Raw genomic sequence first — 21,061 nt, 5'->3', positions numbered from 1 at the left:
CCTGTACAAAAAGCCAGCTCCATGAAGATATGCTTTACATTCGTTGGAGTGGACGATCTTGAGTGGCCTGCTAAAGAGCTCTGACCTCATCCCCATTTGGTATGAATGTGAACGCTGAGGGCAACCCAGGCCTCCTCACCTCACCCACCCTGTACCTGATCTTACTATTATGCTTATGGCTGGATGAACACAAATCTCCACAACCATTCACTCCAAAGCCTCCCAGTAAAATTGCATAATCACCAAGGAAATGTGCTTATCTTTCAAAATTAATATTATACAATTAAAAAAACAAACAGAAGCCGTTGTGCTTTCCATACAGCCATGTTCATATTTGCAAATGAAGCTTTTGCCTGTTGGAACATACTGTAGCATACACAGAAAAGGAGACACCCTTAAAACCAGACATCACACTGGGCTGCACACAAACACACGAGAGAAGGCTTTCAGCTGCTGAGAGAGGCAAAAAATAGATTGGTGCTCTAATGGGGAGAGGAGTATTAGCAGTCAAGTCACACAGAAGCACTTAACAGACTGGTAGAAAGGGATATTGATTTTTTTCCTGGCCCTGATAAACTGCATTTCAACTATGCAGAGGCTTTCAAACCCTCCAAGTTTCACGATAGAACTTGTGATAACTGATAAACCTAAACATATGAGAGCGAAGCAATGTTCCAACAATAGTGGAAATTTCTTCTCCGTAGTGTGGGAATAGAAGGTCACGTCTACTTGTCTCTCCCCCGGATCAATTGATCAAGGACATTACCGACATGTTAGATATTTTCGTTGAGCTGAATTCATTTGTCTTGCTCACGTGACTCTGCTGCATTCGATTCTTTTTTGTTTATTGTTTCATATAAGAAAATTCAATTGAGAAGAAAAAAAACCTGAGTATTCAGTTGAATCTTAAACATTTAACATTTTTATAAAGTTTAGAGTAATCAAGTTAAGATCAAAGCGTGTTCGAGCCTCATAAAATGACCAATCCAAATTCTTCAGCAGTAAAGCAGTATAGTGCTGAATGCATCCTTAATAAACTTCTTTATGTAATAAACAACAAAACAAGCAAATAAATAAATACATTTTCTCTTCTTTAAACAGACAAACTTCAAAGTCTCTTTTTATTTTAGAAACACCTGCAGAAGTTGTATGTATTTATTTTTTACTGAATTATGTTTCCCTTCAGCCACTGCACCCTCACATTATTTGGTCACATGTCACTCACCCCTGTTCTATGTCACCTTGATCAACACTGGAAGATAGCCTCAATTTTCACAGCACTTTGTCTCATGTTTTTGTCTTCCATGGTTGCTGTTGTTGTTATAGGCCATGTCCACATTAATATGTTTTCGTTTAAAAATGAATATTTGTCTCTCTGTTTCGGCTTTCCGTCCACACTGAGACATGTTTTTAGGCAACGAAAATGTAGCTATTTCCAAAGTAAATAAATTTGAAATTGTGTATTAGCGTGGCAGTGTGGACTGTGAAAACAGAGGTTTTAAAAAAAACAACGACGACACATTTTTAGTCATTGGCACGACGTTTCAAAGACCGAAAGTAAATAAACGGCGGGTTGAAATAACACAGATCAAAGCTCGTACAATTTGCACATTCGAATTACGTGGACATAAGCGTGTGGATGTGGAGCATTTTTAGATGTTTTCGAATTCATATGGAATAGATTAGACGTAGCCAAAGCCTTCGACATCTTGATCCTTTTTCACCTTTTGGATAAATATGACTTTCTGCTTGTCCTCATGATACATTACAGTTACACCTCCAAATAAGTTGCTCATTAATGCTCATTATTTTGTGGAACCCAGCTCTGGTTAGCCATCTCAAAAAACCTGGTCAGGAACTGCACATTTTTTTTCCTGTTCTACTTTTCCTTTAGCATCAATAAACTCATAACAATGCCCCACTACTTGTTCTGGACCATTCACTCTGAGGACATCAGCATCAGGTTTTCTTCAACTCAAAGGCAAACAGGAGCTCGGCTGTTTTACATCCAAACACTTTACGATGCAAGACATGTTTTGACAGCTGCATTATGCATGACTTATTGATTGCGGTGTTCTGTCCTCACATAGTGAAGTATTTCACTGTTGAAAGTGCTGGCCTGCTGGCACCAAGTCATCAACAACCAAAGAAGTAGAACAAAAGCCGTAAGTCGAATATTCAGTTTCATCACACTAATTTGGCCAAATGCCGAATGGCTTCATTTGCCCATTAAATCTGTTCATCCCAAGTGACAAATATTTACTTTATCATAAATCAAATTTCATTGCATAATTTGTGTAACAGATTTTTCTCTGGCAGCGCACACCCGAGAAAGCAGGTATGTAGTGTCATAGCCCAAGCTATCTAAATAGCTCTGCTTTTTTCAGCTGCTCCCATTAGGCTTGGCCACAGTGGATCATCTGTCACTATACCACTCTATCCTCTACATCTGCCTCTTTTAAACCAACTACCTGCATGTCCTCCTTCACCACAGCCGTAAACATCCTCATAGGCCTTCCTCTTTTCCTCCTTCCTGGTGGTTCCATTCTCAGCATTCTCCTACCGAAAATCTCAGCTTCATTAAGTCTGCTACTTTCAGCTCTGCCTCCTTACTTTTACTCACTCCCACTGTCTCTAAACCATACAACATAGCAGGTCTCACCACAGTCCTATAAACTTTCCGTTTCACTCTCGCAGATACTCTTCTATCACAAATCACTCCTGCTATTACTCTTCTCCACCCACTCCACCCTGCCTGCACTCTTTTCTTCACTTCCCTAACACACTCTCCATTACTTTGCACTGTTGACCCCAGGTACCTGAACTCCTCCACTTTCACCACCTCTTCTCCCTGCAACCGCACCACTCCACTGCCCTCCCTCTCATTCACACACATGTACTCTGTCTTACTACTACTGACTTTCATTCCCCTTCTCTCCAGCGTGTACCTCCACCTCTCCAGGCTCTTCTCAACCTGCTTCCTAGTCTCACCACAAATCACAATATCATCCGCAAACATCATAGTCCACTGAGACTCCTGTCTGACCTCGTCCGTCAACCTGCCCATTACCACTGCAAACAGGAAAGGGCTCAGAGCCGAACATTGATGCAGTCCAACCTACTTTAACCTTCTTTAACCAGTCTGTTCGTTCCTACTGCACACTTCACTGCTGTCACACTGTCCTCGTACATGTCCTGCGCCACCCTCACATACTTCTCGGACACAACTGACTTCCTCATACAATACCACAACTCCTCTCTCAGCACCCTGTCATACGCTTTCTCTAAATCCACAAATGCAACTCCTTCTGACCTTCTCTATACTTCTCCATCAACATTCCACTACTCTTTCCCATAACTTCATGGTGTGACTGATCAACTTTATTCCCCTGTAGTTACTGCAGGTCTGCACATATCCATTATTCTTAAAAATCGGTACCAGCAGACTCCTTCTCCATTCCTCAGGTATCTTCTCACCTTGTGCAGACAATAGTGTTAGTGCATGCATGGAACAGTGTTCTTGTGCACAAAGGCATAAAACCCACTCATATCTAAGAAGAGTTCAAACACAGTACTGGGATGAGACGCTCAGCTGCAGAAGGACATCTGTATGGTATAAACATTGCAAAGACAGCCGCATGTCCATCAGTGACGATCCCGGTCATGCTGGTTCTCAGCCCACAGCAGTGAATGCTGTCTTAGGATGGTTCAAGCATACTGACAAATCTAAGTGTGCTAAATCCTTCCAGGCTTTAGTTAAACAAAGTGTATAAACGAAACAATGTTAAAATGTTAACAATTAAATGACTTCCACTCCTTTAAATTTGTTCTTTAATTTTATAAAGTCAAAAGTGCTAGTTTGACTTGACTCTTGTGTATATTTATATCCTGCTAACTGATTTTAGGTTTTTTAGCATAACTTACTCAGCTTCATAAAGGAAAGTGAGACATCCATTTAATATTATAGTGAACATACAAGTTTAATATGAGATACCAAACACTTCACCAGTGTGGCTTCACTCTACTACAAAAATCCACTCACATACTGGATATTGGTGCTACAAATGCTTTTTGTTAGAGATGACTGAACAGCACAAAAGAAAAAAAAATCTTTTACTGTTATACAATGCTATGTCTGAATTCTCCATTCAGACTGGCTGGAAGGTATGTGATTCAAGCAAACACATACACACACTTTCCCACACACTCTCTCTCTCTTTTTCTCTCTCTATAATTAATATTTATTAAATTTAATGTGAATAAAAATAATTTTGTGGCACTACTTTCTCTCTGTGAGTAGAGGCAGAATTCTAGATCTGTATCAGTACAGGGATGTTGATCAGGTCACAACAACATTTCAGGGAAAATGTTTTGAGATGAGATATGACACTGTACACAAATTGTGAATTTTGCCCTTTAAGAGCCAATATGAATTTACATACATTGTGATTTCATGACTGTCCTGAATATTCTACAGTTTGTTTTGATGTATGCAGTTGCTATAGAGACAATTTGATGATTTTTATGTAAATGATCTAAATGTATCTGAAACTATGTTATGCACTCCTTGCTAGTTTTTTGCTTATTTACTCATGAATAATTATTTGTTAAGACCCTTAAAAGCTTAATATTTTGTTATTTTAGGCTTACCACAGGCTTTTTTCCAAGGAGTATAAAAAAAACACAATTCTGTATGAAATTGTATAAAATCTTGTTATCGTGGCCTGCATCCATTTCTGACAAAAAAAAAATAAATCAGATCAGTATTATAAACTCATTAACTTACAGGTTTGCAGTCAGTCAAATGACCTGTCTATACATTTTTTGTGAGTGTTTTGGTGTAGCATTGGTGGCAAGACAAATCCATGTCACAGAAAAGCTGCAGCATTTCAGGATGAACTAAAGCTGTTTGTTGAAGAGACATGAAGAGACATTGGAGCGAATAATGCTTCATTATCAGCGAGCGTCCCTCTTAGCCGGATTGGCAATTTCTTAACGTTAGCATTCAATCACATATAAAGAAGAGACTCTTTTGTAATCATAGCGGATCTTCAATCAAGCAGACGAGCAGCTTAATGACAGAATGACAGCCTGGCAAGAGTGCGTTGCTTGCGTTTTGATCTTAAATGGTAAAGATTTTAAGGATTAAAGTGTAACATCTCGACATCGGTTTGACCAAACAATAGGCACTGATGTAAAGACACAGAGGTAAAGCTCATGGCAAAAAATGGTGACATTTTGTTTAGCGCAGAAACACATAATACATCAGAACTTTACCTTGTAGAGAATAATAAATGTCATTGTTCACCTTATCGAGCTTACCATACATTTAGCTTGTTTATCTCTTTCACCATTTTGAGTAAAACAGCAAAACAAGTTCTCACCAATGCTTGTGCATTGCCATCTGCACTATATGAAAAAAAGTTTGTGAACACTTTAATTAAATATTCGTTTGTGCTTTCTAAGCATCTCAATCCACATTTAGTCCCCATTTGCTCGTTTGATAACCTCAGCTCTTCTGGGAAGATGTTCCACTAGATTTTGGAGTGTGATTGTGAAGATTTTTGCTCATTCAGCTAAAATGTGTTAGTAAAATCAGGTACTAATGTAGGTGAGGTGAGGAGGCCTGGGGTGCAGTGTTCCAATTCAACCCAAAGGTGTTCAAAAAGGTTGAGGTCAGAACTCTATAGCAGAAGATCTTCCACTCCAACCCATGTAAAGCATATCTTCATGGAGCTGGCTTTGTGCACAGGGGCATTGTCAGGCTGGAACAGGTTTAAGTTCAAGTGAAGGGGAAATGTAATGCCACCGTGTCACAAGACATTCTGTACAATTGTGTGCCTCCAAGTTTGTGTTAAAAGTTTATACATATGGCTGTAAAAGTCAGGTGTCCCGGTACTTTTCTCCATATGGTGTTTGTGCTGAAAAAGAAAGCAGTTGCAGCTTCTATCTGTGAACGTTTATGCCTCTTAACACCATTTTGTTTTTAGGTTTTTTATTGATACCAGTGCTATCGATGGCAATTTGAACATGAATGGAAGTCCATTATGACTCTGATGCTAATTCTGTAAATATTCTTTGTTTAAACATTCTGGTAAAGAAAAAAAAAAGATTCACAAAATAATAGGAAACCTGACTCAAATCCTATCAGATTGTACTGTGGGGGAAAAAATAAGCCAGTGCTATAAAAACTTTATTCATTATTTCTTAAAAGTTCTAGCTCTTATGGTGCAAACTAGCTGAATGGCAGTTGCTAGCTGTGACAATACAAAGCACCTTGATACAGTACATACTATACTTGGTGCACAAAGAAACAGCCAGATCACAGTGAAAGGGATGGATGGATGGATGGATGGATGGATGGATGGATGGATGGATATAGATAGATAAAGTAGAACTTTGCTGTAGCCACAAGAAATCTCTAAACATCAAAAAAACTACATCATGTCATACATTGAACACCTACATACTTCTTATATACACACACACACACACACACACACACACACACACACACACACACACACACACACACGGACAAGTACACTTACCGTCGTCTTCACATTCCTCTGGTGGTTTGGCCTTCTTGGCTAATCGAGGATCCAGCCATGATGTTGTTTTGGTGTTGTGGCTAAGAAAAAAAAAATGGAAAACAAAACATAAGGGGCAAAAAAAATGGATGCACTGTAGACTGTCTTGCTGGAAGTATTTACTGCTCGAATTTCCCGCAGCTCTTCTACGATTATAACGCAAATTAGGACTTATCCCAACATGAAGCTACTCCGCCTCCTTCTGCAATATAGCTGCTCGATGCGACTCAATCAGCACTCGGCTTATAAAGAGCTACTCGGGGTGATAAAGCGTTTGACCGAGTGGTAATAAGTAAACAATGAGCAAGATTCAAGATATCCCACAAGGCCACTGGCACACGGGGCGGGAGAGTTCCAGTTAACAGAATAGCAATCAATAATTTTAATGAGTCTCTTGAATCCCATTAAAAGGGGAATAAAGGAGGAGATGGTAGAAACTCTCTCTCTCTCTCTCTCTCACTCTCTCTCTCTCTCTCTCTCTCTCTCTCTCTGTCTGTCTTTCATATTTTCTCGCTCTTCAAGTCTATAGTCTGTCTTGTCTCTGAAACCAACTGAAGCTTCATTCATCATTATGATGCATCTGAACCTCGGTATGATTTGTTGTCCCAATCCATGGCCAAACCCACACTGGCGAAAGAAAAGAATTGCAATTTCATTTACTTTGATAAATAAAAATAGCAAATGTTTTTCAGGCTCTTACTTGCACCCGTGAATAATTCATATACTCATGACACCGTGCGAAAAGAGGCTACGCTAATTTCTCCACATAATTCATGCCGTCGCACAGACGCTCTGCACTACCCAGCAGCGTGTGTCTCCATATGCTCAGTGTCTTAGTTTGAAGCATGTTTTAAAGTGCACTTCACTCACTCGATGAAGTAGACTTCTCCTTTCTCAGTGTAGGCCATCTCCCAGTTGTCGGGTAGCGGCCCAAGCTCGTCGTTGCTCTGCGAGTCTGCTGGAGATTTGGGGGCATCATGCTCTTCTTCAGGGGCGTCGGTGCCTGTCAGAGTGGGCGTCTCGGCGGGGCATGACAGTGGCGGCACCTCGCCTGATGCGTCGGTGCTCTTGTCTTCGTGCTCGCTCGATTCTGTACAAGAGACATGTGGTTGAACTAAAGTGAAGGCGATCGTATGACCAAAGGGATCAATACAATGCAAAAGTAAAGAAGAGATTCAAGTAAAACGATGCGCCATCACAGATGGAAAGGAACAAAACCTAAAAGAAAAGTCTCAGTTATTGTTTGTACACAAACCATGTAGTCGAGTTAAAGTAGAAATACAGTTGGTAAAGTATTACTCCTGTAAAAGTAAAGGCACCCTCTTTAAACTATAACTTGCTTGCGTAAAAGTACAAACCTTCATATGTACTTAAGAACCCAAAGTACTATATATATATATAAATTTAATATTTTCTTTTTATTTTCTTTGGGTCACAAGACTTCTGCTTCATCAACTCAGTTTATGTAAATGTTACTCATACTGAATGTTACTCTCAGCATGCCAATCTATTAATAGAAAGATATTAATTAGTCAAACACTGGTATCTATTACATTTTTTATGTACCTTCTTTTCACGGCTACAGGTGTTGTGGCCAGTTCGAGTCAGGATTTCCTTCCATTATTTATTCCTCTCAAAATGTTCTGCTTGCTGTTGAACAGACTCTGAACAGTACAGTATGTACATGCTGAGTAGATACCACCAAGCGACACTCAAAACAAGTTTAAAAATAGAGCGCGCGCTCTACCCTGATTGGCGGCTTGCTGCATGCTTGACCCGGGAAGATTTTATCCACTCGTAAATAAAAATGGAATGACTTTGCAAAATGGAGTTTGAAATGTAGTGAAGTTAAAGTAAAAGTCTCCCCACATGGTAACAAATTACAGTAACAAATGACATTTATTTGTTACTGGTCACCAAAATGTTTTCCCTAGCCATATATTTCACAGAAATGCACATCTGCATTTAAAGCTTGTAAAAAAAAAAAAAAATTGGCTGAAAAATATTGAAATCTGTTGAAAATAGGTGTGGAGCGTTTTTTTAATGTAACAAATTCCCAAACAATTCCTTTCGTCTGCTTCATCCAGTTTTGTCCCTAACTGTATCCTAATCACACCGCACAATATCTTCAAACATTTATGAAACAATGAGTATGTGTAACATCCTTAGTTGCTGAGCAACACTTTGAGAATGGATTTGGACTGTAATTAATATAAACAGTCTGCTACAATGGCTCAGGACCACAGTTTGCATTTAATCGCTTATCACTGCACACCTCAACAATGATGCAACTATAATGAATGGACATATGGTGCCACCTATATGAGGACGAGTTCCCTTTGAGTCTAGTTGCTCTCAAGGTTTCATCCTCATGCCATTTAGTTATTTTTTCCTTGCCATTGAGATGCAATTGAGATGATTTTTACCATCTATGAACCACAGGACTACAGGTTTCTCACAGTTCCGCGTTTCTATCACACCTAACATACTAAGTTTTATTGTGTTGCAGCAGAAAATAATTTAAACTGTAGATTAGAGCTTTTCACACTGTGCATAACACCTGGGTATCATCATTTTAAACCCTGTGGAATCTGGGGTTATAAAACCCTGCCATGAGCATTGCGATGCCAAAGTGCGATTGTAGAACGTTACAGTTGTGAGCTGTATTTGTTGTTGATGATGTGGAAATAAGAACCCAGGGTTTAGGAATGCTTAGTGTTAAAAGTCTGATTATGAATACGGATTCCGTTTCCCTGAGGTTTTGAGTGACTCGAGTTTAAAAACAATTAAAATGGAGAGTAATGTTTCGATCAATCTTTTTGAAATCAGTTCATTCGAATCTTAAGAAAGATGATGTTTCATGATATTCTAGAAATGCTATTTTATTCCACACTAAGTAAAACACACTGTATCTTAGGTTCTCCTATATGTCTGTCTTATATTTACCATACATAACCAAAGAAAAAAACATGAACATCTAAAGTATCAAGGAGCAACCTCTACTAAAAAACAGACAAAATCTGTATTCTTGGTTTGTCAATATAGAGCTGAAAGCTGTATAGGAAGAAAGAATGGTATACATCACATGCTATTGAAGGTGAAAAAGAAATTGGCTAGCTATATCAATAAACTGAATTTCAATTTCAAAACCATGGCCGTTTGATGTCCTGAGAAAGTGCTGTGTGTGCTCCAAACACTTTCAAGAAAGCTACTTCATTCAGACTGAAGCTCAAAGAGGACTCAATGTTTCAGTGAGACAATATCCCCTTAAACATCACATCCGGCAGAAAACCAGTGTGGGCTAGGTGAAATCTGGTAGGTAAGATCTATCACTATCCAACCAACCCAGTCTCATGGGGGAAAAATGTTTATCTGCAGAACTCTCTTTTTGATTACTGATAACATCAACATCAAAGAACATTGATATTTACTCAGATGTTTCGTAGACCACGTTCAGCATCTAACCAAGCCCATTTATGACTGTGGATGAGGTCGATATGTAATAAATCGGTTGACAGTGGTTGTAAACATATTGAGCGTAGATCTCTTCATGCATAAGGTGTGTGAATTTCACATCATGATTAGACTTAGTGCTCTGCAAACATGGTCGGTACTGAAGGTCACGTGCTAACACAGTACAGTAACGTGGACGTTTTAAAACTGCGGAAGGATTTCACATTTTTACTGAAGCCATTAGGAAGATGCCGTTATCTAGAGCAACTTATATGTGGTGGTATCAAAAGGTTTCGAGACTGGCTCTGTTTAAAAGAAAGTACTTTATTTATCTACATTTTCACACTATCAAGTTCAAAATAGTCCCCTTGCACAGCAATACAGCTCTTCCAGTGTTCCTGCCACTTCTGGAAAGTGTCCTGGAAGTGTCAAGCACCTTCCTCAATGGTGTCAAAATGTTGAGTTGGATCTTAATCTTTGGGAAGAGTGTGAAGTCCTCAAGAGCCAAATATTGCGAGAAGGGTGGGTGCGAAAGTGAGATCATGTGGATTGTTCTCCGACGATCATCATGCACAAGTAGCCGTATGGTTTTGGCATTTTCGGGGACTTAAGCTCGTTGAAGGTCTTCCCGATCTCTCGCTGTCTTTTGGTGATGTTCTTTCGCTCTTGAAGCACGTGTGCCACTCAAAACACCTCGAACGACTCGTTGCAGCATCACCGTATGTCAAATGTATGTCATGTCAAATTTGCCCAGTTTGATGCAGAATTTCAGAAATTGGTAACGGACGTGTCAGTATAGCACCAGTTAGCACCATTAGTCTTGAAACATTTTGATACCACATCGTAATCATGTATACAACAGTTGAGAGATAAGGGCCTCGCTCAAGGGCCCAGCACTGGCAGGTTGGTAGTGCTAGGATTTAAACTCACAACCTTCCAATAAGAAGTTCAACATCTCACTGAAGCCCACAGAAGCCAAACATCTCAACCACAAATCCATGTAATTTTAGCTACATAAAGTGAAACATGATGTGTTGCAGACCCTATGGGTTTGCAGGCAAGAAGTTTTATGATTGGGAAATATAATTTAAAGCATAAACCTTATATATGAAAAAAGTTTAACTGTGCATGTCCCGCCTCGAATTGATTCTTTGAAAAAAAAAATGCCTTTGTGGGTTTTTTCCAAGCTTTTTGTCTGGAAAAAATTTCACCAATGTTTAATTAGAAAACAATCAAATATGGTCGTGAGCATGTAACGCTAACCTGGCGTAATAGCAATGCCATTGCCGTTAACGACGGGGCTCTCCTCCTCCTCTTCCTCGGGAGGCTCGATGCTGTCCTTCTCCATGTTGCTTACTGATTTGTTCCTCTTCCTCTTCCCCTCAGCGCTGGGGCGAGCACCTGGCAGCAGCTGGTCAGTCACATTAAACAGCATGTGCGTGGGCTCCGCCGGGGGCTTGGGCGTGCCATAGAAGTTATCTAGAACCAAAAAGAGGTTCTTTTATTAATCGACATCTGAGAACCTTTGAATTCTCATGGAAAAAAAAAGAAAAAAAAAAATGCCAAAGACCACAAGGAAAACCGAGAAAAGGCGAGAAAAGCTTGACATTTAAATAGGGAACTGTTTAGTATGTGGCTTGATATTTTTAGACCGAATTTTCAATCGAGTATCAGTAACTCTCAGTATATGTGATGTTTGTTATTAAGGCAACCGCTATCACAAAGAGAGCCAACTTTTTTTATTTAAGATTGAAAAGAAGTCATGTGTATCGGGGGAATCTGGTTTAATGATTAAAAACTGAGTTTGAGAAAGTGTGTGTGTGTGTGTGTGTGTGTGTGTGTGTGTGTGTGTGTGTGTGCGTGCGCACAGCAGAAATTTCTGAATTCATTTGCAGGTCTATGGAAAGAGAAATTGAAAGAGAGAGAGAGAGAGAGAGAGAGAGAGAGAGAGAGAGAGAGAGAGAGAGCTGATGGTGGAGTGCAGAGCTGTAAGAAAAAGTTGAATTGCACATTGTGCCCCAGAATTATTGCCATATACTAAATGCAAATATAAATACAGCAAATATAAATACAGTAGTGAAGATGTTTTTATTTTTTCATCTTCAGAAATCACTTCATCAGTACAAAGAAATTAGCACATGAATGTACACTATACAGTATGTATAACTATTTGGACTTTTCAATATGTGTTTATTTGCCAAACTTTTGCCACAAAATTGGAGGCATACAAGTTTCGATTGCCTTTGAATGCGGTGGAATTCAATTTCCCCTTCACTAGGAGACCCAAACCTGTTCCACCATGGCAATGCCCCTGTGACCAAAGCCTGCCCCTATGAGACACTATTCACATTGGTTGAAGTGGAAGATCTAAAGAGTGGCCTGCTATTGAGCTTTAACCTCAACTCAACTTAACACTTTTGGAAAGAATGTGAACGCTGACTGCACCCCAGGCCTCCTCACCTCACCTACATCAGTACCTGACTTTACTAACACCCTTGTGACTAAATAAGAACAAATCCCCACAAACACACTCCAAAATCTAGTGGAACATCTTCCCAGAGGAGTGGAGGTTATTATTACAGCAAATAATGACTAAATGTGGAATGGGATGTTTAAAAACATTAAAAACATTCTACATTATTCACTTATCCAAGGCCCAGAGCAACAAATGTCTGTCTTGTGTTGAAGTGAACTAAAAACATGTGTGTGTATTTGTATGTGATTTGCTTGTACATGATTTAAACACAAAAACACATGACAAGAAACATGAAAATTGCCATTTTCTCCACATATGTTAAATAGCACCCAAAAAAATAATCCATTCAGCTAATTAAGGTAATCAGGGGATATTTGAAATAGCTTTCTATCTATGTGTGACTAGTTACTCTATTACTATGGTTACAATTGTTACCAAGGCAGCGCATTAATACTGAAAGTGGAGTAAACTGACTGCTGCCTGTGTGATCGGCATCTTGAACTTAAGACAAATTGTACAATATCATAGATATATCTAAGAACTAATGACGTATTAATTCTATTCTATTCTATTCTATTCTATTCTCTATTCTTCTTCTTCTTCTTCTTCTTTCTTCTTCCGACTTCTTCCATTAGGGGTCAGCACAGCGGATCATCTGTCTCCATACTACTGTCCTCTACATCTGCCTCTTTCAAACCATCAGCATTCTTCTACTGATATACCTCATGTCCCATGTCCCTCCTCTGCACATGTCCAAACCATCTCAATCATGCCCCTTTCACTTTGTCTCCAAACCATCCTACATGCGCTGTCCCTCTAATGAACCCGTTTATAATCCTATCCATCGTCATCACTCCCACTGTAAACCTCAACATCTTCAGCTCTGTTACCTTCAGCTCCATCTCCTGTCTTTTACTCAATGCCACTGTCTCTAACCCATACAACATCTCAGGTCTCACCACAGTCCTATAAACTTTTCCTTTTTACTCTTGCAGATACTCTTCTATCACAAATCCTCCTGCCACTCTTCTTCACCCACTCCACCCTGCCTGCACTCTTTTCTTCACTTCTCTTCATTACTTTGCATTGTTGACCCCAGGTACTTAAACTCATCCACCTTCACCACCTCTTCTCCCTGCAATCGCTCCCCTCATCTGCCCTCCCTCTCATTCACACACATGTACTCTGTCTTACTCCTACTGACTTTCATTCCTCTTCTCTCCAGTACGTACCTCCACCTCTCCAGGCTCTTCTCAACATGCCCCCTACACTCACCACAAATCACAATATCATCCGCAAACATCATAGTCCATGGAGACTCCGATTCTCCGATCCATGGAGACGCCGATCTATGATGCAGTCCAACCGCCACCGTAAACCAGTCTATCGTTCCTACTGCACACTTCACTGCTGTCACACTGTCCTCATACATGTCCTGCACCACCCTCACATACTTCTCTGACACACCTGACTTCCTCATACAGTACCACAATTCCTCTCTCGGCACCCTGTTGTACGCTTTCTCTAAATCCACAAACACACATTGCAACTCCTTCTGACCTTCTCTATACTTCTCCATCAACATTCTCAAAGGAAATAATGCATCTGTGGTGCTCTTTCTTGGCATTAAACCATACTGTTGTTCAAAGATGGTCACCTCTTCTCTCAGCCTGGCTTTCACTACTCTTTCCCATAACTTCATGGTGTGACTGATTAACCTAATTCCCTGTAGTTACTGCAGATCTGCACATCTCCCTTATTCTTAGATCGGTGACAGCACACTCCTTCTTCCTTCATTAGGCACCCTTTCACCTTCCAAAATCTTGTTAACAACCTGGTTAAAAACTCCACTGCATCTCTCCTAAACATCTCAATGCTTCTACCGGTATGTCATGTGGTCCAACCGACTTTCCACTCTTCATCCTCTTAATCGCTGCTCTCACTTCCTCCTTACTAATCCTATCCACTTCATGGTTTACCAACTCCACATCATCCAACCTTCTCTCACACCTTACAGTCTCCAATCTCCTTCAGGTTGCATCTCCTACATAGAACATAATCCACTTGTGTGCACCTTCCTCCACTCTTATACGTCACCCTATGCTCCTCCTTCTCTTTAAAATAAGTGTTCACCACTGCCATGTCCATCCTTTTATTCTATTCTATTCTATTCTATTCTATTCTATTCTATTCTATTCTATTCTATAGTATTATATTAATAACATGTCATCAGTCTCTGGTTGGAGCTTTTACATCTAAAAACAAATATTTTTTACATGTACTTGTAATGTTAGAAAAATCTGTCAATTTGCCATATTCCTGATATCTAGAATATTTTTTAATACATTTATCACACAGATTAATGTTCTGTAACAGCAGCTCTTACAACATCTTTGGCTGTGCCTCAAATCACATGGTTCTGTTCATTTACCAGTTCTGTTTTTGTGCTTTTTCGTTTCTATAGTAACCGCTCATTCACAGGGACATGTACGACAGAGGTTTCGCGTACTCCAAGTGTAATGAAAAATGGATTAAAAACATATTGCTGTCTAACAAAGAAAAAAAAATTATTCATTGAAAAGGGGAAGTTTCGATGGGGGGAGATTTTTTAAAAAAGATATATTTAATATTTATGAAAGGAGTCTCCAGTGTCAGAGTAAACTTTTTTTTGTATTTTATTCCAATTTATAACAATTTATTTCATTTCAAAACTGAAATAAAAATTCAAAAAAATAAAATACTACAGTTCATGATGGACCTGAACCTCGTGCCTTTTGCCCTCTTCTCGGTACAGTGTTCTACACGAGCGTCCAAAACACATGAAATGAAAATGAAAGACATGCTGTTGACAAACAGGCATGGCTGTGAGCCTAGTCAGACTCCATCTCCCACACACTGCTCTCACACTGTGCCACACACATGGCATCAAGATGCAGTATGAAAGGAGATCAGTGTGAAACCCAAAAGAAACCTGCACCTTAAAAACAATGCACACACTGACTGTGAGCTCCCTCAGGCCACACGTCGAACTTCTTTCTCTGTGTGTTTTATTCTGACCTACAACTGTGTCAGAAAATTTTCACTGGAAGTATATGTGTGCTTTGATGGAAAAAATGGTTTATATAAACAGATGTTTATACTGAATAAGTGGCATAAGTGTACCAATTCATGATGCTAGATTGATATTACTTTAACAGAGCATATATATATATATATATATATATATATATATATATATATATATATATATATATATACATAAATAGTATTTTTTAAACTGATTTCATGCTGGGAGTTTTTGTTATGGTTATAACTTCACCACATAGACACATTAATATGAGCTTTAAAGTCCAGGCAGGCAACTGCAGGGGTATAATGCGATTCCATTATCTCTCTCCGCATAAACAATTTAAATGACAATAAGCTTAAATAGATTAAATCAAATCATTTAATTCATTTAATTTAATGTGAACTGTACCACTTTGGGACTGGAAACACTGTAGAAAAAAACCAGGACCTTTTTCAGTGTCTCAGTACTTCACTCGATGGAGATTTCTTTCTGACCTTGAGATCCAGTTCATCCCAGAGCAGTTTAATAGGATTTAAGTGTGGTGACTGGGCAGACCATTCCATAATAGATCAAACATTTTAGCTGACTGTTCTCTGAATAATGCCCACAGAGCTTGAAGGTATACTTCTCTTGTACAGTCAAAAACGAGCAAATTTTGACTAATTTGTCAACAAAACTTTCTTCCAGTCACTCACTGTGTGTTTTTATGCAATTTGTATGCTTATTTAATGTTAGTGTGTGGTTTAAAATAATAAAAGTACTTGAATTACAACTGTAATTCACAGTTTCATATAAATGTAAATATTTAATGGCTATATGGCACAAACTTTAAATGACAGCTTGTTTTTATCGAGTATTTATTGTTCTTATCGAGTACTAATTGAGTATTAGCGTAATGCTAGCAAGCAGATAGTCACATGATGCTTGTATTAGGCATCTGCCAGCTGCCACCATGTCTAAACCTCAAGTGTCTCACTGCTGACTTAATCCACTACTGGATGTACAAAGGCTTCTCGATACACACAAGGAAAACAGAGCAAAATTCAACATTATAAAATGTTATTTATACTTCCACATATAAAGCTGTGAAATGTTGTGCTGTGGCTACGGAAGATGGGAACTTTCAGAGCAGGAGTTTCTGATTCGAGGACTGGAGAAGCAGCAGCACCTCGCACAATGACTATTAAAAATGCACAGTGAGGCGGAAACCCTATAAGCCAAATATAGTTCAGAACAAAGATTCTGTCGCATGGGGGTGATTATAAATACGACTCACATTTACACACATGGCCATGGCGAGTGGGGAAAAAAAAGAAAAAACAAACACAAAAAATGCATCCAAGCATCTAGTATGTGATGCTAGAGAACATCCGGGAGCAAGAAGTGACAAAGAAAAAAAAAAAAACGCCTACCCCGCCACCCTGTTCCTTCCCTCAACTTCAGCTGTCAAAATGGCAATAACGAACACCCCCAATACTGACAACGAGCACAAATTAAGCAACTCTGTACATCCTACTACCTCTGCTTTCACACTACTGTGAAAATAGGACATATTCATAAACAGGGCAGCAACACATATTTACACATTATCACTTTAGTTAGATGTGCCAAAGCTTGAACTACTTGTACACAATTTCACAGTAATGAGAATATCTGATTGAGGTGTTCATTTGCAACTGGGTCACTGCACTGGCTTTCTCACAGGTACACATTTTGTACCTTTAATTAGAGCAACATAATTGTAGAAAAATGTGCTTAATTGGAAGTAAAAGAACAATGAGGAACCTTTGACAGTATATACACACACACACACACACACACACACACACACACACATACTCCCCAGCTCAAAGATGGTATAATTAACATTGCATGTAAACTGATATTTGAAATATTTTTGTCATATACATTTAAATATATTACATGTGTGCCTATGGCCATATCCGGAGTTGAGCTACATACAGTGGTGTGAAAAATTGTTTCCCCCCTTCCTGATTTCCTGATAAAATATTAGAAAAAAATAACACAAGTGAACACAACATGCTTTATATTTTTGAGGGAAAACAAAATCCAAAACTACATGGCCCTGTGTGAAAATGTGTTTGTCCCCTGTTAAAACTGTGGTTTATCACACCTGAGTTTAATTTCTCCAGCCACACCCAGTCCTGATTACTGCCACACTTGTTCACAATCAAGAAATCTTTTAAATAGGACCTGCCTGACAAAGTGAAGTAGAACAAAAGATCCTCAAAAGCTAGACATCATGCCGGGATCCAAAACATACAAAAATTAAGAAATAAGGAATTGGGCAAACACTTTTTTCTCACCACTGTATTTTTTTCACAATTTTTCTAATTTATGGAAGTCCTAAGAAACCTTGCATTATACTTTTTTCCCTTTTTTTAATGCTCATGACCACGACTTTATTTTTCTCGTGATCTCCACATAAAATGTTTTCTCGTTATTATGATCTTGAGATAACAAACATTGTTTCCTCAGGATCAGTACTTAATTTTTTTGTATATTCAGCAAAAAATCATGTTTTAGAGGCAGCATCATTGCAGCATGATTACAGGAAAAAATTTGAGATCACATCAAAGTTGTATGTAAAAAATTTAACTTGGATGTAAAATGATGCAACAAAAAAAAAAGCAAAAATGATACTATGTGCTGGATCGAAGTGCTATTTTTAGGCTACTGAACAATGATTTTTGTTGACTTTAGATTAATAATTTTGTTAGATTAATGTGATCAGTCATAAAAATCAACGATTAATGTAATGAATGTTTTTTCCGGGTGGTCAAGACGTTCTAAGAATATTTCTTTATCTCCATCATTTCTATTCAAGAATCTGAAGTCTAAAATCTGCACATTTAGTTTCATAAAAATTGTAACTTTGAAATCTAAAAACCTTGAATTAAATCGCCAGCCCATCAAGCTTTGGGTGTAAAGTTTTTTGGGGTTTTTTCTGTGTGGTAAGTGGAAATGACTATTAAAACTGAATCCCATGGATTTAAGTAAATTAGAAAATATAACTACTAAACTTAATAAGATAGCATAACTAGCATAACTAACACTCTCTACTATACTAAAAGTTGGAATTTGCTTTAATATCAAGAACTAATGACAGTTAAAAGATCCAGATTTAACAATAGTTACCATATTGAGAGCTATTGCGAGATCCCAGGATGCAAATTTAAACTAGCCACGATACTGAAAGTTAACACTAGTAGAACCACTGAACATTAACATCAGTTAACATGTTGTGTGCTAACTAAAGTTCAAACCTTAAGAGCTTAACAGCACTAGCAAGATATTGAAAGCTAACAGGAGGTAAATATCAAGAGTAGCATTGACAGTAGATAAGGATCTGCTTTATTTGTTTTATTTATTTATAATAAAAGAGCTGTCAAAATGAATGTGCAGATTAATTTTAACGACACTAATTTTATTAACGTGCGATTCATGCAGGGTGCATTTCTGTTTGACAATTCTTAATAAAAAATTTATATAAAAGAGGCGAAATTAAAACCTACACACATTTATTCACAGAGTCCATTTTTTGCTCAAATATAAAAATAAATCCACTGAAAAATTATTTTTAATCACTAAACCTTTGCGTTACTCATGTGCCAGGTCTTAAATCAAGCAGCAAAATACTCCATGATGCACACACTGAAAACTGTCCGTGTGGAAACATAGCAAAAGTTCCGTTTGGTGTCCTGATGGTTTACGTAATTAAAACCACCATAATTACTTTAAAACATTTACAAGAATATTTTGGTTTCATGCTTTATGTCGAGTCTGATTTCACTAATAATAAACATACTTTTGCATAAAGTATCAATATTTGTCCATGACCTTGTTGATTAAAGTATTAAAAACTTAATTACGAGCTCTTTCATGACAATCATGCGATTAATTTAGATTTTCTTCGATTGACAGCAATTTATATAATACAATTTATATAATAATAATAATAATATATATATATATATATATATATATATATATATATATATATATATATATATATATATATATATATATATATAAATTCTGAAATAAAAACAATAAAAACAACATAAACAATGAACAAAGTGTATTTTACTCACCTTCATATGTTCCACTCTCTAGTAAAGCCCCGCTTTTCTCTAATTCCATAAACCGGTCAACACTCACAAAGTTGTAGTCCACGCCAGGGACCTCTCCCTCTTTAGGTTGTCGTGTGGTGCCTGGTAACAGATAAAATGTGGTTTTGAGAAAAGACATAGATTTTTTAATCTCTTAATTGCAAACTCTCAATTATGATTTGTCTGAAAGTGTTGATCCATAATTCTATAGCAGCAGTGCAACACTGGAAACTTTCATGGGAATTAGCAGGAATATATGAGAATTACCAGAAAACTACAGGAATAAACTGGGAATTTACACAATTGCAGGTTAGTCTATAACAGGAAACTTGCAGGATATTGCAGGATGAAGGATAATCCTGGTGAAAACAAACAGATTTAATGCAATTTCTACCCTGAACATTTATTAATCACATGCACATAGCACACTTACTGCAGGGCAACACCCCCAACATGCACTATGCATTCATCCGTAAGATAACACACACCATTTCTTGAGTCCTGCACAAAAAATTATGTAAAAAAAATGTTCTATCTTGGCGAGTATTCACGTAAATTACATAAATATTACATACATTTATGTTTAAAACTTTTTTTGTGCTGTGTGTAAGTTGTGTAACAAAATTATACTAACAATTAAATGTCTTTTTTTTTTTTTTGTTTGCATGCATGTCAGCTTATGTCCAACCAAAACAATTATATTTATGTTTGTATATGATACAGTTTATATACATTTCCCAAAATTCTATTATGGTTCCAACTTGGAATATTTCCAAATATTTCCCAGATGAAGTTCTTTGAATTGAAAGAAATATTGTGTTGTTCTGATTATAATCTTAGAAGCAGTGAGCTACATATGAGCAGCATTGAGATCGTTTTATCCTCAAAGATCTCTCGATCCCTCCACAAGTCTCCATGACCTTAAAATGATGTTAGACTTTAGTGTAAGAGTTCAACTTGAAATGAGTTTCCAAATAGCATCTAGAAGAGAGAACTGCCCAGCTGGAGACAGAACTTTGCAGTCAGTCTGAATCTTGGCTAGCAGCAGGTCTCTGAGCTGTACAGTCCCCCTGAAGAGTCGCTGTCATGCAGAGACAAGGCCGTGACAAACCTGACACATCTCGCTACTTCCTGCAGGATTTCTACCAAACATCACCGCACAAGTACCGTATTCAAACTCCAGAGACTCGAGTCAACAAAAAACTGAACACAAACATGATCTCACAGTACTTCAGGATGCACGCGTACAGAGAGAGTACATTAAGGATGGAATTTTATCGGAAGCTCACAGCGTGAGAACAGATATGCCATTACAGGTCTTCAGAGAAGCGTAATGATC

At 38.1% G+C, this 21,061-nt stretch overlaps 1 protein-coding gene across 6 annotated transcripts in view; it reads right to left on the bottom strand.

The window, feature by feature from the left end:
- magi2b (membrane associated guanylate kinase, WW and PDZ domain containing 2b) overlaps positions 1–21,061 on the bottom strand; it is a 152,184-nt gene that overhangs the window by 70,444 nt on the left and 60,679 nt on the right. For all 6 annotated transcript variants that reach the window (XM_046848689.1, XM_046848688.1, XM_046848687.1 and 3 more), the window contains exons 3-6: positions 19,705–19,824; positions 11,307–11,522; positions 7,461–7,680; positions 6,552–6,631 (exon numbers count right to left, since the gene is read on the bottom strand). In XM_046848689.1, coding sequence (XP_046704645.1) covers positions 6,552–6,631; positions 7,461–7,680; positions 11,307–11,522; positions 19,705–19,824 — 636 coding nt within the window. The remainder of the gene's footprint in view (positions 1–6,551; positions 6,632–7,460; positions 7,681–11,306; positions 11,523–19,704; positions 19,825–21,061) is intronic.

This window comes from Silurus meridionalis, chromosome 5, assembly GCF_014805685.1.
Source record: "Silurus meridionalis isolate SWU-2019-XX chromosome 5, ASM1480568v1, whole genome shotgun sequence".
Classification (NCBI taxonomy): Eukaryota; Metazoa; Chordata; class Actinopteri; order Siluriformes; family Siluridae; genus Silurus; species Silurus meridionalis.
This window is presented reverse-complemented; position numbering and strand designations above follow the sequence as displayed.